This window comes from Gorilla gorilla, chromosome 1 (genome assembly GCF_029281585.2).
Source record: "Gorilla gorilla gorilla isolate KB3781 chromosome 1, NHGRI_mGorGor1-v2.1_pri, whole genome shotgun sequence".
In the NCBI taxonomy this organism is placed as follows: domain Eukaryota; kingdom Metazoa; phylum Chordata; class Mammalia; order Primates; family Hominidae; genus Gorilla; species Gorilla gorilla.
In genome coordinates this window covers 189,357,112-189,381,903 of record NC_073224.2, presented here as the reverse complement: position 1 = coordinate 189,381,903, position 24,792 = coordinate 189,357,112, and the positions used below count along the sequence as shown (strand labels likewise).

The window sequence follows — 24,792 nt, the reverse complement described above, 5'->3', positions numbered from 1 at the left end:
GGAATTATGTGGTGTCATTTTCTACTTAAAATGCATCTGTATTTTCATTCTCTTACAGCAAATACATTATTTGTATAATTCAAATATATTTTTCTAAAAAAAAAATTAGCATTCTAAGTCTTATTTCACACATGTGCAGGATGCTGTCCCAGCTGTCATACAAAATTACTATAAAAGACATTGTCCTGACTTTAAGGAATTTAAATGGAAAAAATAACACAGACAAGATAAACAGACTGGGCATATTTTCCAAAGCACAAAGAAGTTTGTTTGCCTGGTTTTCTGGATATTGTGTGGTGAGCTAGAAACTTACCAACTACAGCTGTGGCCTCAAATTTGTATAGAACTTATTTTTCTTCAAAGACAATGATCAATGATGGCATTTAGATTTCTTTCAACACGAAGCAGTAGAAATAGCATGACTTTAAAATGGGCTGATTTAAAAAAATAAATATAATAAAATTTGATAATTAAGAGCACTGTTAAACGTGAACTACTAATTTTTGTGGTAGAAATGTTCATGGGGTTCTCAAAATTCCTTTCTGAAACTGTTCCTAGAACTAGTTCATAATTGAATGAGAAAATCAGTTTTGTTATTTTACAAACATTTCTCAAATCTGTCCAAAACTGCTTAATGGCACCATCTATCTTATCCACAGTGCTGGGCGCATTTATGGGTAGCATCCCACTTAAGTCTCAAAACAACCTCTATAAAGTAAATACTATCATCATCATGTTTTTTCCATATTAGACATAGGCTCATTACTTGTTTAGGGCCACAGAGCTACTAAGTGGGAAATCAGCAATTGAGTACTGATTCCCTTAATTTATGTATAATATTTGGAAAAAGCACTGGTGTGAAGTCAGATCTTTGGAGCTGTAATGAAATTACTAATATCAAAGCTCAGACTCCCAAAGCGATGCTTGAGAAAGGAACAATCCTTCAAATGGGAGATAAGCCCTGCCATTGAGATTTTTATTCCTGTTGATTTTTAGTTACTATAAATGTCTAATGATTCTCCAGGGCACTTTTGGTGGTGTAGAAGAAGAGAATTCAGGGACAGTAGGCATGAGAGATGGGGAGGCCCCAAGGAAAAAAAAGACTCATCTCCCCACCGCCCCCCCCCCCCAACCCCTGCACCAAAATATGATCTTGTTCTCTTGCCCAGGCTGGAGTGCAGTGGCACAAACATGGCTCACTGCAGGCTAGACCTTCTGGGCTCAAGTGATGCTCCTGATTCAGCCTCTTGAGTAACTGGGACCATAGGCACACGCCACCGCACCTGAATAACTGTTTTTGTTTGTTCATTTTTCTTTTTTTTTTTTTTGTAGAGATGGTGATCTCACCATGTTGATGTTGCCCAGTCTGGTCTAGAACTCCTGGGATCAAACGATCCTCCCACCTTGGCCCTTCGAAGTGTTGGGATTACAGGTGTAAGTCACCATGCCCAGCCTAAAAACAGATTTTAAATGTCAGCTAATGCCAGGGCATCACAGGCCCCTTCATGCCTTGGCCCCCACTGATTTTATCAGCATCATGCCTAGCAATGCAACTCCGTCCTGCATTTTTTTGCTCCAGTAATACCAAACTGATTGTCGTTTCCTCACTTTAATCTTCCATTGCCTTTACTTTTGTTCTTCCTTCTGTTTAGAATTCTGTTATTTGCCTAAGTTTTTCTCAACATTTAAGATTCAGGTCAGAGGTACGTCCTCTAGAAATCTTCCCCCTAGGCTGGGCGCGGTAGCTCATGCCTGTAATCCCAGCACTCTGGGAGGCTGAGGCGGGTGGATCACCTGAGGTCAGGAGTTCAAGACCAGTCTGGCCAACATGGTGAAACCCCATCTGTACTAAAAACACAAAAATTAGCAGGGCGTGGTGGCACGCACCTGTAGTCCCAGCTACTCAGGAGGCTGAGGCAGGAGAATCGCTTGAACTCAGGAGGCGGAGTTTGCAGTGAGCCGAGATGGCGCCACTGCACTCCAAACTGGGTGACAGAGTGAGACTCCATCTGGAAAAGAAAAGAAAAGAAAAGAGAAGAGAAGAGAAGAGAAAAGAAATCTTTTCCCTGAACTTCTAAGGTAGTTGAAGGTACCTCTTCTCTTTGCTTCTATGGTATATTATACTATATGGATCGTTTATATTGTTTTATTTACCTCATTAGACTGAGCAAAAGCAGGAAACCTCTATTTCCCAGATCCTTAGAGAGCATGTGATAAACATTTATAGCCCTCAACCGGATGAGTGTCCTTCATAGTTAAGGGCAAGGAAGGAAGTCATAAAACTGATCAGTACATTATCAGAAGTCAATACTTTGTCACGATATACTTAAAAGAAACATGAAAACTTAGAATAACTACTTTACCAAAGTTGGAAGCTCTGCTTCATATAGTACTGTAAATTCCTCAAGAAAAAAGGCAAAAAGAACTATGAGTACTCTCACCACCAAGTGCTCTCAAATGAAATCAGTTTGAAGCAGTTTTCATTAAGATGGATTGAATGTGGCATCGTGAGAAACACTTTATCAAATGTAGTGTTTTACTTAGTGATTAACTATATACCAGTTGATGAAGCTCCCCAAATCCTTTGTAATCCCACCACTCCAATAAACATTTAATGAGTATATAAGTTCAAAAAGCCTAGCAGAGGATTTAAACCTTCAATCTTGTTTTTATTTACTCTTGGAACTCAATTTCTCACTTCAAGTGAAGAATGCTGGTGTTTGAGGCTCATCTGTTGCCCTGGTAAAATTAATGTACCTCCCCTCCCACAGTTTAAATTAAACATGTGATATTTAAGATGAAGAAAATTTAGTAAGAGTGCCACAGTATCCGTCATATTTGCCTTAAAATGTTTGAACATGAGCAAACTGTTTTCTGAAAAACGATTCATTCAAAAATTTTAAAAAATAATCTTGAGCAAAATCTGTTTTAACTCTCAAGTGTGAAATATGAAAAGGAGAGATGAAGTTTGATCATTAAACCCTGAAGTACAGCAGTTAGCAATGAAAACTCAAGTGTGGTGGGATAGGGTAAACCATATTTACCTGTCATGGAACATGTGAGCTCTTATTTGGTCCCTACTACTTACTATCAGTGTATTGTAGGCAAGTCATGTAGCTTTTCTGGACTTTCTCATCTCTAAAATGGGAATATGAGGATTATATATCCCTATTTCACTGTTTGGTTGTGGAATTCAAATGAGATATGTATAGGAACATGTTTTATAAACCACAGAGCATCACAGAATTCTGAGGTAACATTACAATTACTATACGTACACAATTAAAAGAAGATGTATACAATCTGCTTGATGACTTCAATAAATGAACCTGTTTAGATTTAATTTTGAATAATTTATCTCTCATGGAGTTAAACTTTACTTAAGTTTATAGAAATGTAATAAACTGTACATAAACTGTTGATCTGTAACTTGGAAAAGAGAAAGAGGAAAGAAAAAAGCCCTGGACAAAGAAATAAAGACATTTTTATCAGTCCAGAGAGGTCAGTGGATTTTGGTTACAAATCTAATAGGAAGCAAAATATTTAATTACATGAACCAATAATTTTTCATCTGCTAAAACACCTAGACACTAAGAAAAGCAAACAATCAATTGTTTCATTAGAAATATCCAGGAGTTAATAAACAAGAGCTTATATTCCTCAGGGGATTATCAGTCTGAATAAATCCAAATGCCAATTTACTGTACAAGACACTTAGTAAAAGTTCTTTTGTCTACGATATACTGTATTTTTAAGTGTAAGTTATCTGCATTTAAAGCTAAAATGTGTGAGGTATACATAGTATATCTTACAGAAGCTTTGGAAATGGGTTTTCAAAAATATCTATACCTATTTTGGGAGCTACAGTTTAAGTTACAAAAGGCTGTGACATTTTCTGGTTACTTCAACTACTGGTAAGCAGAGAAATGCACTATTATCAAAGAATAAGTTGAAAAATACATTATTTTAAAACTATAATTAGATATTCTTTCAAACATATTTATGTCTAATAAGTGATTGTTTAAATATAACAACATGGCCATACAATGAGACTCCATAACCATTAAAAATCCTGTTAAAATAAAATATTCAGCATTATTTTACAAAGCATGTCACCTAAATCTAACAAAGCTTTTAGACCTAATATCCATTTTTCAGGAAATCAGAAAAATAATATCACAAGGAAACAATCACACAAATCCAGAATTTGGAACCATCTACAAGTCATCCGGTCTGATTTCTTCACAAAGCAAACGCCAGGGGGAAAAAATGGGGAGAGACGGCGCTTGCTTAAAAGGTATTTAAGATATCTAATACTCAAATATAACTTGTGATCCTTGAGTGGATTGTGGTTCCAAAAAAAAACAGCTAAAAAGAAATTCTGGGGATGACTGGTGAAGTTTGTATATGCACTGGATAGTAGATAATATTAGAGAATTATCGTTAATTTTGTTATATGTGAAAATGGTATTGTGATTACGTAGGAGAATATCATTATTTTTGGAAAATGCATGCTGAAGTTTTTAGGGGTAAAGTATGACACCTATAATTTATTTTGAAATGGCTTAGCAAAAAATAATAAATATACAGTATACCCTAAATGTTTCTGTGCAGTTTAAGTTTCAATAACTTCAAAAGCTTAACTGCTATAAACTATTAAAAATTATTTGAAGTTTTAATTATTTATATTTATTTTATACTTGTTTGTTTTTGTGAATTTTGAATAAATTTTTAATTTATTTTCTGTTCCAGTCAACATTTGTCATTTTTAATCAGAGGAACTGAAACAAAAATTTACCATAAAAATTTATTCATCAAAATCACAAATCCAAATAAGTATAAAAATATAAATAAATTTCAAATGCTGCTCTTTTGTCAATCTGTAGCAGTTAATCCTTTTAAGTCATTAAGCCTTAAAACTCCATTAAGACTTTGAGATGCCTATATATGGAAGATACAAATATGGCAAAATTTTCCTAATTATTAAAGGTAGGTATAGGGGATTTGGCTATTTATTGCACTATAGTACTTTTTCTGTATTAAAATTTAAATAATTTTTTATAATAAACAGTTAAAATACTATAAAAGAAGTTATAATTAAGAAAATGATCATATAATATTAAAAAGTAAAAAAAGCTGTTATTACAGGATTATAACATGACTAAATTTTATACTAAAAATCCATATATATGCTCAACTAAACATACAATAATATGCAAAGAGCATAACAAAGTTAACAGTTAATCTGTGTTAGAATACTTTCTCTTTGCTTTTCAGTATTTTCTTTTTTCCTTCCAAGAAAGAATATCACCTATTATCCAGGCTGGAGTGCAGTGGCATGATCTTGGCTCACTGCAACCTCCACCTCCTGGGCTCAAGCAATCCTCGTGCCTCAGCCCCCCAAGTAGCTGGGACTAGAGGCATGCATCACCACGCCTGGCTAATTTTTGTATGATTTTTTGTGAAGATGGGGTTTCACCAGGTTGCTCAGGCTGATCTTGAACTCCTGAGCTCAAGTGATCCACTCGCCGTGGCTTCCCAAAGGGCTGGATTACAGGCATGAGCCATCACGTCCAGCCCAGTATTTTCCATAAACCTATATTTATGAACACCATAAACATATATTGCCATAAACATGCAATTCTTTAAAAACAGCCATTTTTATATAGATTTAACAGTTGAAACATAATTGCTTAAAACAGCTTTTAAGAGGGCTATTCTGCTATTCTTAGGGTAAAGAAGTTTCTTACTCTAAATTCATTAGACTGTCAATTATAGCTCTAATTTGATTAATCATCTTGGAATTTGATTTTTAAAATTTATTTTTAAATGAATTTTTCTTTGTATCAGAATTTAACATAATCTAGAAAATAGAAATCTCAGAGGCATCCTTGCACTCTGTTCTCAAACTCCTTGCCCTCTTTAATTCCAACAGCTTTCCCCTCTACTCCATGTACACACTATTCCTTCTTCTTCCCTTTCTTTATTCCTTGATTAAACATTTACTGAATTTTTAGTAAGTACAGGGACATAAACGATAGTCCCTGCCAAAAGAAAATCAAAACTCCTGGGAAGACATATGTAGAATGGATAATTATAAACACTATGTTAAGTGTAACAATAAGAGATAAGCAGAGGGTTTTTCACTGGGAAGTGCTAAAGGGGCAGGTGCTGCCAATGTGAGAGAAGGGGAGGAGGTGGAAAAGGTAAGTTTCAGAGGAGGAGGAGGAGTCATCCAGGTAAAGAGCAGAATGAAAGGCATTTCTAGCAGTGGGGAAGCATGAAGAAAGAGTAAGATTATGGGGAAATACAAATGGTACACTATTGCCAGATTTATTTATTAAGTGTGAGGCAGGCAACGGGAAGAGCTGAAGCTACATAGATAGGCAGGAGCCAGATTGCTGATGTCTTGACTGCTGTGACAACATACAAATAGTGATTAGAATCTTCTTGCTCAAAATTTATCTTCTAAATTCTTGTTATAGGCTTCTTCTTATAGACTTCTTATAGTCCATTTCTATGTTTAAAACCTTTTTTTTGGGGGGTGGGCAGGGGCCCAAAGTGACTTTTGGGGAAAAATATTGCAGTTGTTAGATATATATCACTACACAGAATAATCATTTTGGGAAAAGACTAAAGAACAAATCTATCAAGAACTAGTCATTTGCGTAACTGAAAAGAATACAAATATGTAGCTTGGTCCCTTCTAAGCACATCCACCTTTTTTCCCATTTAAAAAAAACCCCTATTTCAGTGCTTCACAAGGCCTTCTGCAAGAGCCAGCAGTACCCCTATCACATTAATGTCCCTTGTGAAATGGGTATCTTGGTGAAGACTAGGTTAGCAGATGAACCAGAAACAAACAAAGTCTCCAATCTCAAAATGAAAACAGAAAACGGTGCTTGCTTCAGCAGCACATATACTAAAATTGGACTTATACAGAGATGATTAGCATGGCCCATGCACAATGATGACATACAAATTCGTGAAGAGTTCCATGTTTTTGGAAAAAAACAAAAACAAAAACAGAAAACATTTAAGCATTGCCTCAGCCCTAGTGGTAAACCTGTGGGATGCACTTTTTAATCAGAAAAGGTCAAACTGTACTTACATCTCGGGCTTTCACATAGAAGGCCTCTTGAAAAGCAGCTTCTAATGAGCCAATAAAAAATACAGGATGGCAATCACCATATCTATAGGAAAAAGTGACTCTATTAATTAAAATACATTTCAAATTCACTTCAAATTTCACAAGTCTAATCAATGACTTTTAAGTAAATGTTGGGGCTAATGTCTAGTGCATACTAAACATAAAAACATTTCGTTAAAAGCTTGGAAATGAGCTTTATTGGTTTTTAGAATTCTTCTTGGCCTATACTGATATACTAAAATACTAGAATTTTAAGTACACTTAGCAAATGAATTTAGTAAGTGCTATAAAACCATGCCATTTATAAGAAGAAACTCTTGGTTACTCACTTTCATATGATTTTACTAGTCACATTAGCCTTATTTTCCCACTTTAGTTCATTTATTCCAGAATTCCAATAGAAGGAAAAAACTGTTTCTTTTAAAAGTCTCCATATTATATTTCAACAGAAAATATCACTAAAACAATATCATTTACACCAAATTGAGGATTAAACATTAATTCTCTTTATATTTGAATACCTCAGCAGACTCTCAAATGCATATAAAATATTTTATATTTGACACTTAAGGAAGAAATGTAAAACAATTCCAAAAGAAAAAATTAAAGGAAAAAATTCACTTGGATTTAAAATGTTTAAAGTATTTTTAAATTTAATATTATTTTAAAGGATTTTCCATTTGACTGTCCTAAGATATACTAAAAATTACTATTCTATATCCTAGTCCTTTGGGAATATAATAAAAATATTACATTAGGATCCATTTATTGAACGTTCATAAACATACAGAAATAAGTTGAATCTATCTCTAAAGTGGCATAAATGGTTTACTGGTTATTTATGTGTTTCACTATTAGGACTATATAAATTAACAAGTATATCCTTTGAATACTTTAAGGAGAAACTTTAAACAATCTATAATTAAAATTGCCCAAGAAAAATCACAGTAGCATAAAACAGCACCAATTTTATATAGTTAATGTCCTAACCCTACCTTGAAGAAAACTCTGCTGTAAATTGTAATAAGGCATCTCCTTCATTTTCTGCGTTTTCTGGCACTAAAAAACAAACAAAAGAAAAAACAAAAACAAAAAAACAAAACAAATAGACACAAAAAACAAACCACATAACATCTAATCCCACATATAAGAAATATATTTAATCAATAAAGAGGAAATAAAATTAAATTTTAGCTTCTGTGATATATCTGAGGGGACAGTTTAACTCAACATATATTAGATCTCATCAAACCAGAATCAAAAAGAACCTTAAAATATTCCAAGCTCATAAATTTTGAAAAACCAATGGACACAATCCTGCTAAGCATTTAAAATATGTGCCCAGTTGTCATTTAGGATTTCAATGTTTTCTTGAAATAGACATCTTGTGACTAAATTATATTAAATGGGTCTGATATTATTTTAAAGACTTCATTAATTGGGAAAATAACCAATTTTATGTAAACATCACATCTATTTCTGCCCACAGGAGTTCTCTAATTTCACAAAGTAAATAGGCCATCATTATTTTAGTGGTCATTTTGCACGTAGCATGTCTTGCTATTCTATAGTACGCATCTTGTAAGTGGAAGTGAAAGAGATGGTACATTTAGTTTACTTTTTTCCTTCCAAAGATGGGTACCATTGAATAGAAAAGTAACATTATTACTCTTAAAACTGATATCTCTAATAAGATGTAGATGTGAGGAAACAAGTATCAGTCACAGAAAGTACACCTGTTTGTTAATCAGCCTCTAGGTTTAAAGAGAGATAGTCATAATAATTATACATGTAAAACAAAAGTTACACTACCTTGCGTTTTTAATGAATTTTCCTAATGCACTGAGAATTTTTGAGTTTAATAAAATCTAAATTCAAAAGGCTCTGGTTCTAATGAAGAATGCCTACTCTCTATTATCTTATCTCCTCAAACCTGGAGGTCAGTAAGAGATGTTTAAGTTTAATGTTCTTCATAAGTTTGTGTACTAGAAGAAAGAATTCTATTGCTGGACCCAAAGAGCTATTAATACTCACTCATTGGAGATTTTCTCAAGGCAGATGACGCCATGCCAAATACTTCTCCATCATCCACCCCAAATTCTGTAGCATCTTCAAAGTCATCTCCATCGCTATCACTAACCATATGAACATCGGTGATTTGCTATTTAAGGAAAGTCCTGATTAGTTTCATATTGATTTTGGCCTATCAAATTCTAAGAATAAGTTATAATAATAACAATAGGACATAAGCGTTATAAAATTTTTATCAAATAAACTCATTTGCTAGAGTAAAAGCTTACTGTTTTTTCCTTTTAAGGCTTACATACTTCCTAAACTTTCTGTGATACCTGTAGACCAAAGGTCTCCAACCTTCGGGAAATGAAGAATGCTTACAAACTAAATAAATAAAGACAGGGATTTTTGTCTTTTTCCCCAGCATATAGTATACAACTAAGTGCAAAACAAATGAGAAAATGGGTACAACTGGAGAAGTCAGAGACAAAGTAAGTTATGAGTCTCTCAAAAAGCTCACACTAATTTATATTTGGCAGGTAGAGGCAATGGTAGCATTTCCAAACTTTCCACTTCCTTACTGCAGTGGTTCTCAGGTTTCTCTTTGTGAAATATGGTACACTATCCTCACATTGTTATGGATAACATGAAATACACTACATATGAAAGCTCTTTGTAAAATGAAGATGAGATGTAATAATAATGTTTTACACATGAGTTGTAATAATAATGTTTTAATTCAGTAAAAATTACTGAGAATTTACTACCTGCTGAGCACTGATGAATATGCTCTGTTTATTTTGTTTTCAGCACATCAATTGAAAAGGTATTAAAAACATCTGCTTCAAAGAACTAGGCTGTTATTCTCTAGGTTAGAATGTGATTCTGAAATACTGAGATATAAAACTTTTGGACTGGGCTGTAAGTACTGCTGAATATTCATGCCTTAGGTAAGAAGACGGTCCAAGCAAGATATCTGGCTACATGCTTGTCTGTCCTATGTTCAATAAATAAAGTCTATAAATATTACTTAGTAAATAAAATTTCTATCTTTTAAAATGTGGCACTATGTACTTAAGTTATAAAATGGGGAAACTGATCCTTCAGACTATGTAGAATAACCTAATATAACATAAATATTTTGCCAGAAAAGCATTAATAGAAACAAAATATAAGACTCATAATTAGCCTGGGCATCATGGCCAGATCTCATCTCTACATAAAAAAAGAAAAAAGTCTGGCATGATGGTGTGCTGCTGGTCCTAGTTACTTCGGAGGCTGAGGCAGGAGGATCACTTGAGCCCACGAGGTCAAGGTTGCAGTGAGCCTTGTTTGCACCACTGCACTCTAGCCTGAGTGACAGAGTGAGACCCTGGCTCAAAAATAAAAGACTCATAAAAATTTAGCTAGAGGGAATGTCAGAGGTCAGACAGTTGTTGAATCACAGATTTTAAAGCTGGAAGGATCTTAAAAATCTGTCATCGGCAGTTTTCTAACTTATTTTCATAGGGTTACCTCCCTCCCCTAGGCCCAAACAAAATATTACAATACATAAAAGTAGGACTACTCTGGTTGATACAGGGAGAGGTCAATGGGGAGCTTAATGCTCTTGGAGTTGGCCTTTTCTTCCTTGTATCTGTTGACACCTGGGGTATAGCCAGAGGATCTCAGGACCCCATGAAACACTTTTTAAAACTGCTGATCTAGTGATTCTAAGAGTTCCAAATGAGGAAGTCAAGATATTTCTCATTTGACTTAGTGTCAAATGTCAGCATTTCCTCCTCGGGCATACCCAAGCATTAATGCAGAGAATCATAATCATATTTTCCCTCTCAACTTTAAGACAATCTTTCTAATGCTTTGAATAGACAAGATAATGAAGATACATTTGTTGCATGAATAAATAAATGGTCCTTCCCTGAAGCATTTACCTGCCATCTTAACTCTACTTCTCACGGAAACACTGGTCCTCCTCCCTTAATAGTTTGTTGGTAGATCTAAGATCTCCTCCTGGTTTAAGCTAGTCAACAGCTTAAAAATCCACAAAGCTTTCTCATTTTAGAGCAGTGAAAGAGCCTCCTCCACAAAACAACACATTTACTAGGACAACAGTGCTTGAGTTCCCGCTGTGTTTCAGGTAGTCAAATATCTGGAGAATGAAGTTGCCTTTAAATTTGAGGTTTAGTCTTAAATAGGTAAAGGCTCAAGATTTACAAGATATACCACATGTTCTTTTACAGTGCCTAGCCAGATTCACAGGCAACTGAAAAGAAACAAAGGACAAGTATGACAAATCTTCTCACATCCTCTATCAGGTAAGCTATCATCTCAGTCTTTGCTTAATCTTGCCTAGTATTCACCCCCTCCTTTGAGGCATCAGGTTAAGAACAAGGGGTGGGAGACACAGGGGAGAAAAAAGGGAATGTTCTATATATACTTCTTTTATACTTACCCCTTTTACTTTACTGTCCCACATCCATCCTCTTTCTCCAAATCCTGTTCAATAAGTTAGCTCCTTCTATAACAACAGGACCTTACTTCATACTAAGATAGTGATTTTAATATTCTCCATGTGTCTCCATTATTCGTTTTCCCTTCACAAAGTAGAGAATCCCCAAACCTCTTAAAATTCCAGAAAACAAAATCCTATAACCACAACATCTTCAAAGAGAGGTATCTAAAAAGCCAATTTTGTTGAAAAAAGTATATTTCAAATATGAATTATTGAAATATCTGCAAGAATAAACTACTTAATTATGTATAAGGAACTCCCAGTCTCTTCATATTTTCTTATCAGCCATCTAACAGGTTAGAAAAAGCTTTTTCCAAAAAATAAGATAAACAAACTTTTTTTCATTAATGTTTGCTGATGAGAATAGATAATCTCTTGGTATCTGTCATGGCTGCCCTAAAATTCTTTAAATCCAGAAAAGGTATTTATTCATAATTTTAAAAACAGCTAAAAAATTAGTGATTATGTTTATTGCATTCATTTATTACCTTTAACATTTAACAAACATTTACAAATCACTGTTAAGTGCTACGCTGTTTGGACCTATGTGGAAGATACAGTATATCCTCTCTTAAGGAGCACCATATATTATACACAGAGTGATTAGTGCTATGACATGTAAATTCAGAAGAGAGGACCTAAATCATAGGGGGTAGGAATCAGGAAAAACTTCCTGGAGGAGATGATAACTAAACCGTTTAAGGTAAACATTTAGAACTCATAACTGGCATTAAAGCAAGCTTATAATTGAAATAGATGTTCCTTTCAGCAACATTCACCAACTACCTATTATGTCAAGACACTATGTTAAAAACTAGGTATGTCAGCCAGGCATGGTGGCTCATGCCTGTAATCCCAGCACTTTCAGAGGCCGAGGCAGGTGGATCACTTAAGGTCAGGAGTTCGAGACCAGCCTGGCCAACATGATGAAACCCCATCTCTACTAAAAACACAAAAATTAGCCTGGTGCGGTGGCAGACGCCTGTAATCCCAGCTACCTGGAAGGCTGAGGCAGGAGAATCACTTGAATGTGGGAGACGGAAGTTGCAGTACGTGCCACTACATCCAGCTAATTTTCATACATTTTGTATAGACAGGGTCTCACTATTTGCCCAGGCTGAATGTGAACTTATTTTAAACTATTTGTCAGGCAATTCGTGTATCTCTAATTCTTTAGGGTCAGTTACTAGAGTTTATTGGTTCCTTTGGTGGTATCATCTTTCCCAAATTCCTTATGATCCTTGTATTCTTGCAAAGGTGTCTGTGCATTTGATGAAAAAGTTGCCTCTTCCAGACTTTATGGGCTGCCATCAGTAAGGAGAGACCTTCACCTGTGGGTGTGGAGAGAGGGTAGGGAAGGAGAGAGGCACTCTGGGGCATGCTGTGGCACGGGGTCTAAGGGCACAAGATACCAAGTGGTGTGTGTGTGTGGTTACTTGAGGTCTAGGGGGGACACTGAGTCTTGTCAGCTTAGACAGTTAAGAGTCTGTGACATTGGCACCTGTGTGATCCTTGACGGCAAAAGTTGTGGGAGGTCTGCAGAGGCTGCAAGGGCTACTGGAGTCCTCTGCTGTGCCTCTGTGTCCAGCAACAAAGGGCCATGGCTAGCAACAATGAAGGCCAGAGCCAGTGAAATGCACATCCTCTGGTGTAGAGGCTGGCTGCAGACATGCCTCTGGCAGCAGATCCAGATGTAGCCTCATGCACTGGGGTAAGTGCTGGAGACAGAAACAGGAGATGGGCAAGACTGTAAGAGCACATGTGGGATGGTCAGGGCTGGAAGCTTGCTTATGCTCAAATGCAGGGACCAGCTAGGGTTAGGGGACAGGAATTAGACTATCTGTGTATATGTGGGCAGCTGCAGGGCCATCTGTGATTGCAAGCACAGTGGTAGGGGCAGGAGCCAAGGGGCAAGATCACCTACTTATAGACATAAAACTGTGACAGCCAGGGCTGGCGGCATGCAGTAGCCTAGCTGCTGGGGTAAGCCTCAGGTACATGTAGTGGTGGGTTTGAAGCCTGTGATGAGTGGTCACAGAGCTGTTTTCAGGCACACATGCAGTAGCTGTGTTGTGTCCCTGGGCCAAAGAACCCACGGAGGCAGCAGCTGGGGTGGCTCTGGGGAGGAGGGATTTCAGGTGCTTAGGCACCTGAAAAATACGAAGTCTGCTGAGGAGGGATTCTAGACCCAAGCAGGAGCAGCTCAGGTGACTCCAGGTAGGGAAGGGAGAGGAGTGGTAGGTCACACACCCAGAGACTGTCAAGGCTGCTGGGCTGTGTTCCCAGGCCAGAACAACTACAGCAGTAGCAGTCTTGCAGCTCTGGGTCTTTGCCCATTTTTTAACTGGGTTGTTATATTACTTAGTTTTAGGAGTTCTCTATATTTTATAGACATTGATCCCATATCAGATGTATGATTTGCAAATATTTTCTCCCATTCTGTGGGTTGCCTTTTTAACTTCACTGCTAGTGTTTTTTGATGCACAAAACTTTTTAATTTTCACAAAGTCCAATTTCTCTATTTTTTCTTTTGTTACCTGTGCCATTAGTGTCATACCAAGACATCATCGCCAAATCCAATGTCATAAAACTTTTGCCCTATGTTTTCTTTTAACAGTTGTATTGTTTTAGATCTTACAGTTAGGTCTTTCATATATTTTGAGTTTATTTTTGCATATGATATTAGGTAAGAGTCCAACTTCACTCTTTCGCATGTGGATATCCAGTTTTCCCAGTACCATTTGTTGAAAAAACTTCCCTTTCTCCACTGAATGGGATTAGTGTCCTTGTCAAAAACCATTTTATCATAATATGCTGATATGCTGGGGCTCTCTATTATATTCCATTGGGCTATATGTTAGTCTTTATACTAGCACTGCACTGTTTAGATTACTGTATCTTTTTACTAAACATTGAAATCAGGAAGAGTGAGTCCTCCAGCTTTGTTCTTTTTCAGGATTGTTTTTGGCTATTCAAGGTCCCTTGAAATTCCATATGAATTTTTGGATAAGTTTTTCTATTTCTGCAAAAAACCACCATTGGAATTTTGATAGGGATTTCTGTAGACTGCTTTGGGCACTACAATATTACGCCTTCCAACCCATGTACATGAAATGTGTTTCCATTTATTTATATCTTCTTTAATTTTTCAGCAATGTTTGGTAGCTTTCATAGTACAAGTCTCCCGCTTCTTTTATTAGTTAATTCCTAAGTATTATTCTGTTTGATGCTTTGTCATTGGAATTGTTTTTCTAATTTTCTGTTCAGCTTGTTGACTGTTGGTTTTTAGAAATGCAAGTGATTTTTGTGTGTTGACTTTGTATCTTGGTATTTTGCTGAATTCATTTTTTAGTTCCAATAGTTTTTTAAAAATGTTATCTTTGGAGTTGTCTACATATAAAATCATCCTCAGTGAACAGAGATTATTTTAATTCTTCCTTTTATTTCTTTTTCGTTTTCTTGCCTAATTGCCCTGGCCAGAACTTCCAGAACTATGTCAAATAGAAATGGTGAAAGGGGTCATTCTTGGCCGGGCGCCGTGGCTCACGCCTGTAATCCCAGCACTTTGGGAGGCTGAGGCGGATAGATTACCTGAGGTCAGGAGTTTGAGACCAGTCTGACCAATATGGTGAAACCCTGTCTCTACTAAAATTACAAAAATTAGCCGGGTGTGGTGGTGTACTCCTGTAGTCCCAGCTACTCGGGAGGCTGAGGCAGGAGAATCACTTGAAGCCAGGAGGCGGAGGTTGCAGTGAGCCAAGATCGTGCCACTGTACTCCAGCCTGGGCAACAGAGCGAGACTCTGTCTCCAAAAAAAAAAAAAAGAAAGAAAGAAAGGGGTCATTCTTATCTTGTTCCTGATTTTAGAGAAAAAGTTTTCAGTCTTTCACCCTTGAGTATGATGTTTGCTGTGAGTTTTTCAGATATGTCTTTCATTATGTTGAAGTAGTTTTCTTCTATTTCTAGTTTTACCATGAAAGGGTGTTGAATGTTGCCAAATGCAGATGATGATGTGTTTTTTTCCTTCATTTTGTAAATGTGCTGTATTACATTGAGGATTCCATTATCTCTTGCTTGCACTAGTACAACAGACTCATACTTGATTTCTCTGTCTTCTGTCTTGTTTCTCTTAAATCTAGCCTGTGCACAGCAGAGCACTCTTCACTAAACTGTGTATTTGTGGGGAGATATCACTCCCCACTTAAAAGTCTTTTACTGCTGGCCAGGTGCAGTGGCCCATGCCTGCAATCCCAGCACTTTGGAAGGCCGTGGCAGATGGATCACGACTTGAGGTCAGGAGTTACCAGCCTGGCCAACATGGCGAAACCTCGTCTCTACTAAAAATAACAAAAATTTCACTGGGCATGGTGGTGGGTGCCTATAATCCCAGTTACTCAGGAGACTGAGGCACGAGAATAGCTTGCACCCGAGAGGTGGAGGTTGCAGTGAGCTGAGATCGCACCACTGCACTCCACCCTAGGCAACAGAGCGAGACTCCATCTCAGAGGAAAAAAAAAAAAAAAAGGCTTTTACTGCTTTCTACAGTTCCAAATTCTCAATGTGTCATACAAGACTTACTCACTTTCACCTCATCTCTTATCTTCCTTTTCCCCCGACTTTCTTCTGCACTAACAGCAACCTACACTTATCTCTTCTCATTTGCTACATCAAATCATGCTTTTTTTCTCTGAATGGAATGAACGGAATATGAGTCCTTTGATTCTTTATTTGGCTGTGACTCATTCTTTATAATCCAATGTGGATGTCACCTCCTCTAGTCTTTTTTTATTTCCTTTATTTAAAAAATATTCATTTACAAATAACTATTCTGTGTCTGTTACATGCCAGGCACTATGTTAGGTGTTAGGGCTACAGAGGGGAGAAAGACAAACAAACTTCTTGCCTGCAAACATTCTTGAAAGTTACAACCCACCCCCATTATCTGTGCTCCCCCAGCATCTCATGCTTGCCTCAATTTTCTCATTAATCATATAATATAAAATTATCAATTTATATTCATCTGACTAGTACATAGTGAGCATTCAATAAATGTTTCTTTAACCGTAGTTATAAACTAATGCTTTTAACATTACATTAAAACTTTTTGTTGTTGTTAAGTTTTTGGATTGCTTCTCCTTCTTCACTGTCAACTGAGAACTGAACAATTCCCAAGGAGCCAGAGTCAACAAGGCCCCCACACTGTCTCACCCAAGCAACTGAGGATAAATTGTTACCTAGCTAGGTATCCAGAAATATGGAAAAATCATTAAACGGGGGCTCAGGAACAAGGGGAGGATGAGAAGAAAAAATATTAAATGATCATAAAGAAACTGTGTCTGTAGGGCCAGAGAGATGATGTAAGAATCAAAATTCTCTCAGCTAAAGGACATATAACTACAATCCATAAAGTCTAAAACTTGAATTTAACTGCTGGTCTCAAATAGTTCCTTCCTAACTCAAAGTTTAAGAAAGTCAACAGCAAAATGATTATTGTTGGCTGGGCATGGTGACTCACACCTGTAACCCCAACACTTTGGGAGGCCAAGGAGGGCAGATCACTTAAGGTAAGGAGCTTAAAACCAGTTTGGCCAACATGGCAAAATCCTGTCTCTACTCAAAATGCAAAAATTAGCCGGGCATGGTGGCACATGCCTGTAGTCCCAGCTACTTGGGAGGCTGAGGCAGGAGAATTGCTTGAACCCGTGGGGAGAAGGCTGCAGTGAGCTAAGATTGTGCCACTGCACTTCAGCCTGAGCAACAGAGCAAGACTCTGTTTCAAAAAAAAAAAAAAAAGAAAGAAAGAAAGATGATTGTCTTAAAACACAAAAAGTCATGTAAGAGTAGAACCGGAAGACAGCAGTAGAATCACTGCGTAGAAGGTACAATTACACATATTTCAACTTAATATAAGGAAGACAACAGAAAAAGCTGCTCAAAAATGAAACTGGTTATTATAGGAGGGCAGAACTCCTAATAATAAGATATTATTATTCAGTAATAATAAGATATTACCGAGGTTGTGACTGTTTTAGTTTGGCAAAGCCTCCCAATCCCACACTACCATTTTCTCAAAATAACCTAAATAGTGTGCTAGCCTCACAAACACTGCTCTTCACTATATGGAACTGACTTCTCTCTGCTGATGGGACCACCCAAATAACACATATAATAGTGAGGGTGAGAGAAGAAAATAAATGAAGTGAAACAGTTACCTGTCACCTCTCAGATAGGACACAGAATAATTAAAAATTTTGGTTGGGGCTAGTTGGCCACCTTTTAATGTTAGTGGATTTATCCATTAAAGAGTGGAAATATGACCTACTCTAGCCATTAAAAACAGACTCAAGCACTTTAAAGAAATATCTCATTAAATTATGTCTGGCAATTTCTGCCAAGCAGTGAAACTCAATATTATCTTTCTTTCACAAGGGCTAGTGAGATAAAGTGCTTTAAAAAAAAATGGTTTGGTCTCTTGAAAAGGAATAAACATTTTTGGAGACCAAGTATAGTACAGTATAATACAGCACAGTCATATTATTAGCAGGGGAAAACACTTCCTTCTCTGTGGTTTTCTAAAAAATGTTAAAAACCAGAGTGGCAAATTATAATTTTCACAGGATAATTATAGACTACAAATTCAATTACGTAACTCCATTTCTCTTTCACATGTTTAAGTGATATAAATACGTATTCAAAGGATGGCTGGAGAAGTCCTGTGGTAGCTTCCATAATGGGTGTCTAAAATATATAGGCAGTTTAAATAAAAATGAGCAACCACATTTTGTATAGAATGTAAATGGAAAAATATTTTTATCGTACTAGCCTAAGCTTTTAAATACTTGAATCATGCTCTGTCTTAAAAAATTCTAGTTTAAGGCCAGGCGTGGTGGCTCACACCTGTAATCCCAGCACTTTGGAGGGCTGAGGTGGATCATTTGAGGTCAGGAGTTCAAGACCAGCCTGGCCAACATAGTGAAACCCCGTCTCTATTAAAAATACAAAAAAATGAGCCGGGTGTGGTGGCGCGTGCCTGTAATCCCAGCTACTTGGGAGGCTGAGGCACGAGAATCACTTGAACCCAGGAGGCAGAGGTTGTAGTGAGCCGAGATCGCACCATTGCACTCCAGCCTGGGTGACAGACTGAGATCCTGTCTCAAAAAAAAAAAAAAAAAATTATAGTTTAAATAAAGTTCATCTGTGCTATTTAGTTATGACCTCCATTGTATACACTTTTGAAGTCTTGGTGATGACTTTTCTTAGCACATAGTAAGAGCTCAATAAATATTTCTTAACTAAGTTAAAACATCCATGCTCTCTTTCCCATTTCCTTATAACCATGGTCAGAGTTGAGCATGAAAGTGCTGTTTGTAGCCATGGAACAGAATTTAAATATTTCCTTATAATATTCTTTAGGCTTGGGCCAGGCGTGGTGGCTCACACCTGTAATCCCAGCAATCTGGGAGGCCGGGGGGGGTGGGGGGTGGGGGGTGGGGGTGGATCACAAGGTCAGGAGTTCGAGACCAGCCTGGCCAATATAGTGAAACCCCGTCTCTATTAAAAATACAAAAATTAGCTGAGCGTGGTGGCGGTTTCACAAGAGTGAAACCCCATCTCAAAAAAAAAAAAAAATTATATATATATATATATATTCTTTAGGCTCACATAGACCCAAATAGGCACAACACAGAAACAAACGTGTTCAATCTTATCTGCCCCTTCTCTTTGTTTCTTTAGGACCCCTGTGTGCAACACTATCGCTGCATTTTTTGTATTATGCCATCACTATTATTATTATCTTTTTATTTTTATTTTTTTTTGAGATGGAATTTCACTCTTGTTGCCCAGGCTGGAGTGCAATGGCACACTCTCGGCTCACTACAACCTCCACCTCTTGGGTTCAAGTGATTCTCCTGCCTTAGCCTCCTGCGTAGCTGGGATTAAAGGAATGTGCCACCACACCCAACTAATTTTGTATTTTTAGTAGAGACGGAGTTTCTCCATGTTGGTCAGGCTGGTCTCGAACTCCTGACCTCAGGTGATCCACTCACCTTGGCCTCTCAAAGTGCTGGGATTACAGGTGTAAGTCACTGTACCTGGCCACTGTTATTTTATCTATCACCCTTGACTCTGAGCACTTTGGTATAGGTATAGTGTTATTCATCTTTGTTATCTAAAGATATTAAGCACAGTGTCTGCTTCATAGTAAGTGCTCCAACCCAATGAGTTAAAGGACTTCCAGGGTCAATCCTAATGAATCTACTCAACTACACAGTCAATAGCAAAAAAAAGTTTCTTTTTTCTTTTTTGAGATGCATTCTCATGCTGTTGCTTAGGCTGGAGTGCAGTGGCACAATCTCGGCTCACTGCAACCTCTGCCTGATGGGTTCAAGCAATTCTCATGCCTCAGCCTCCCAAGTAGCTGGGATTATAGGTGTCTGCCACCACACCTGGCTAATTTTTGTATTTTTAGTAGAGACGGGGTTTTACTATGTTGGCCAGGCTGGTCTCGAACTCCTGGCCTCATGTGCTCTGCCTGTCTCGGCCATCCAAAGTGCTGGGATTACAGGCATGAGTGACTGTGCCCAGCCTAGAAAGTTCTTTGTTAGCCTGATGGTTCTAAGTAAAAATCATTTCAACCAATCCATCTGAATTCTGTCTGTTGAAACATGAAACTAACGGAGCGAGAAGGAACACATTAGTAGTAACCTTGCATGGACAGTTTCTGCCTTCAAGAATTTACCGCGATTTAATTAATGCTACATTAACTTTATCTGTTCATTGCTCTGGCAGATAAAAAAAAAGGGAAGTGGGCAGGTAGGTGGGGGATGGGCCTTCTGTTCAAAGAAAAGCTGGCAAACAGGCTTACTTCTTCCGACTGTTCCCGGGTCTGTGCAGGTGAAGATCTTCTTCCCACTGTAAGTCGATGGCAGGGATAAGAGAGCCCTGATTCAGCAAGACACATCTGCAAAAAGTAGAATCCATCATTTGTAAACAAAATATGGCCATGTTTCACAAAAGGATTTGACTTTTCAGGTATTTTCTATTATTGCTGAAGCTAGATTAGAAAGCTAACTCTAGTATCCTGGGTATTACATTACCAGGAAGACTTTGAAAATTTGAAATTTTTCCACACATGGGATGTTATGGTAGCTAAGGCTAATTTTCATTAGATGATAGACTGAGGTTCTAGGAAACTGATATGAGCCCAAAATAAGGCAAATCATACATACTTGCCCCCAATCCCCCACTGCCTCAATGTGCGTCTGCTACTTTTCTGATTAGCAGAATAATACCTCATTTTCCTAACTCCGAAGGCAGTAGGGATAGAAATATAAAATTGTAGGTGAGATACAAAATTTAAAATTTCCATAAGATACATATATCAAAAATATACAAAAATCTAAGTTTAGGTTTTACCCTAAAGGAAGCTGCCTTATATTTGAGTAGTTACAAAAGTTCTCCTATTACAGGGTGCTTCCTCAAATACTTCATTTTCAATACACTGTTTGGACAGATTAGCCTTAAATAACCTGAGTCAATGATGCTTCAGGTTCTCCCAGAGTTTACTTGTCAAAACTGGTTAATAAAGAAGACAATGATAAGACATGATTATTCCTAGAGCTCTGTATAATCTCACAATTGCAAGTATTAAAAGTCCTTATAAACCTGTCTTTAAAAGACACTTTGAAAAATGTCTTGGGAAGATGATGAATATACATACATAGGACAAATGAAACCAAAACAAAACAAAAAATAAGCAAATGAAAAAATTACAACTGTCCTTAATGACACCTGGATAGGGATAGTATTTGATTATTACTTTCTCCACAGCGTAGGGATAATAAGGTTGAGTTTATGGGTAAAGCAATGAGAAAATGCCTAGCACACAGTGGCGGCTCAACAAACATTACTTTTTACTAGTCTGTGAAGAATATCTGTGGCTTGAGATAAAATGTCCAGTGAAAAGGATGGACTCTAGAAAGCATGACTTTAGCAGAAACACCTTCCTCACCTAGACTGTTCCATGAGAGAAGCCCACTGTCACCTTGTATTCTGGGGTCTTTCTAAGTTAGCCTGTTCCTTAATTAACACAAGAGTAGTTATCTTATTCAATTCAATTATTTAGTCTTTACAATGTCAACCAAAAAGAAAAAAAAAAGTGACCCGTGGTGATGATGATGCTTATATATAAAAAATGCCTATAGAATTTGAATAAATATCATGAAATATGAGGGTAGCTACAAAAGCAGTATTTGTAAATTAACATTATATAATATTAACATTATTTTAAGTATATGTGTCCAATTAAATAATTTGACAATTATACTACATCAACACAAAAAGTTTATGCATTTAAATTATCCAAAGAAAACCCTTTTTCACAAAAATAATTATTATTTTACAGTATTTATATTTTTAAGGCCACATCTTAAGGAAAAAGTAGCTATAGTTGGCAAGAATTTAATTGTTCTTGTCAGCTGTCAATGATTGAAATATAAGGATGGTAAATCATTTTTTGACAAGACATGAAGAAAAATGAACAAAATTAAGTAAATTTGTTCTGTTAAAAAGTAATCCATGGAAAAGGCAGGCACTTAACAAATTCTTGTTGATCCCTAAAGGAACTTTTTCTATTTAGTAACAGGAGACAGCTAAGTGTAGAATGGACTTTTAAACTCAGAGTGTCCTGAGTTCAAATTCACTTCTATTATTCACTCGAATCAATATTTTCCATCTCGAAACTAAGTTTCCTGGCTGGGCGTGGTGGCTCATTCCTGTAATTCCAGCACTTTGCAAGGCTGAGTCAGGAGGATAGCCTGAGCTCAGGAGTTCAAGACCAGCTTGGGCAACATAGTGAGATCTTGTCTCTAAAAACATAAACAAAAGATTAGCTGGGTATGGGGGTACGCGCCTGTAGTCCTTGCTACTTGGGTTGCTGAGGCAGGAGGATCACTTGAGCCCAGGTGGTTAAGGCTGCAGTGAGCTGTGATCATGCCACTGTACTCCAGCTTGGGTGACAGAGTGAGACCCTGTCTCCAAAAAAAGAAAAACCAATTAGCTGGGCATGGTGGAACACACCCATAGTCCCGCTACTAGGGAGGCTGAGATGGGAGGATTGCTTGAGCCCAGGAGGTCAAGGCTGCAGAGAACTGAGATCATGCCACTGCATTCTAGCCTGGGTGATAGAGCAAGAACCTGTCTTTAAAAAAAAAAAAAAAAAGGCTAAGTTTTCTGTTCTGTAAAATTAACATGACCTTTCCTAACAGGCTTTCTGTGAGGATGGCTTAAATGAGAATACACTTGCTACATAGTAGATATTCCATCAGTGAGTGAATACTCAAAGTCCATTTGAAGTTTTTTCTTTTCTTCTTACAAACAGTATTTAGTGTTAAGAACATACTGTGCTGGGCGCAATGGCTCACGTGCTGGGCACGGTGGCTCACGCCTGTAATCTCAGCACTTTGGGAGGCTGAGGCGGGTGGATCACCTGAGGTCAAGAATTCGAGACCAGCCTGACCAACATGGTGAAATCCCATTTCTACTAAATACAAAAAATTAGCCGGGCATGGTGGTTCATGCTTGTAATCCCAGCTACTTGGGAGGCTGAGGCAGGAGAATTGCTTGAACCTGGGAAGTGGAGGTTGCAGTAAGCCGAGACTGTGCCATTGCACTCCAACCTGGACAACAAGAGTGAAACTCCGTCTCTGAAAAAAAAGAACATACTATGTGATTCTCAAAGTATGTACTACAGGCACAGGGTTCTTGAGATTCTTTCAGGAGTTCCATAAGGTCAAAATTATTTCATAATAATACTTAAATGGCATTAGACTTTTTCACTGTGTTGTATTTATTTATTTATTTTCTTGAGAGGGAATCTGGCTCTGTCACCCAGGCTGGAGTGCGGTGGTACGATCTCAGCTCACTGCAACCTCCACCTCCCAGGTTCAAGTGATTCTCCTGCTTCAGCCTCTGAAGCAGCTGGGATTACAGGTGTGTGCCACCATGCCTGGCTAATTTTTGTATCTTTGTAGAGACGGGATTTTAACATGTTGGCCAGGCTGGTCTCGAACTCCTGACCTCAGGTGATCTGCCCACCTCAGCCTCCCAAAGTGCTGGGATTACAGGCCTGAGCCACCACGCCTGGCCACAGTGTTTTTACACTGATGTTAAAAAAAGCAATGGTAGGCAAATCTGCTGGTACTTCAGCACAAATTAAGATAGTAACACCAAACTGTTAAAAATCTCCAGTTCCATTTACTCACTGTAAAAATGGCAGTTTCATTTAATAATGTCCCTGTTAAATCAGTAAAAATTATTAAGTAATTTAATTTATTTATTAAGTAAATTTTGACTCTTAATACATATGTCTTTTAATATTCTATGTGACAAATGGGAAGTATGTATAAGGGACTTCTACAGTATACCAAAGTATAATGGATGGGTTGAAGAAAAAGCACTTGTGTTTCAGTTATATGCTGAATCAGCCACTTTTTTTCATGAAACACCATTACTACTTAAACAAATGATGGGCAGACAAACTGTGGTTATTTGGATTTGGTATTTAGACAAGTATCCCTTATTTAAAATGCTTGGGACCAGAGGTGTTTCAGACTTAGAACTCTTTTGGGTTTTGGAATATTTGCATCATATACACCTAACAGTTGAGCATTTCGAATCTAAAAATCCAAAATCTGAAATGCTCCAATGAGCATTTCCTTTTAACGTCATGTTGCTGCTTAAAAAGTTTCAGATTTTCAGATTACGGATACTCAACCTGTGATTGAGTATCCCTAATTGCTGAACATTTTCTCCAAAATGAATGAAGTGAGACTACCACTTCAAGGAACAGGTCTGATAGTATTAATTGCCAATGACAAAATTTGAGTTTTCACGTAAAAATTAAGAGTTTTAAAAACTATCAGCCATCATGAGCTTGACAGCTTCTCAATGCTTAAAGCCTTTGTGATGAGTTCAGTGGTTATATTAATATAATAGATGTGACTTTTTATATCATGTAATGAAATGTGTCAACATTTAGAAAATCTGCATAACTCACAAGACCAATATTCTCCAAATGAACAGTGATTTCATGATGTTATAAAATTATGTATGGATA

At 37.2% G+C, this 24,792-nt stretch overlaps 1 protein-coding gene and 1 non-coding gene across 3 annotated transcripts in view; one reads left to right on the top strand and one right to left on the bottom strand.

Moving 5' to 3' along the window:
• The window catches only part of FAF1 (Fas associated factor 1), a 511,731-nt gene that overhangs the window by 143,035 nt on the left and 343,904 nt on the right, over positions 1–24,792 (bottom strand). Inside the window, exons 9-12 of one of the 2 annotated variants that reach the window (XM_019018242.3) lie at positions 20,542–20,637; positions 9,185–9,311; positions 8,146–8,209; positions 7,112–7,193 (exon numbers count right to left, since the gene is read on the bottom strand). In XM_019018242.3, coding sequence (XP_018873787.1) covers positions 7,112–7,193; positions 8,146–8,209; positions 9,185–9,311; positions 20,542–20,637 — 369 coding nt within the window. Of the gene's footprint in view, positions 1–7,111; positions 7,194–8,145; positions 8,285–9,184; positions 9,312–20,541; positions 20,638–24,792 lie in introns of both variants that reach the window. The other variant, XM_055348410.2, reaches the window with a different exon arrangement.
• On the top strand, positions 6,899–7,005 carry LOC115932149 (U6 spliceosomal RNA). Its single transcript, XR_004068472.1, has one exon. It is a non-coding gene; the product is annotated as a U6 spliceosomal RNA (small nuclear RNA).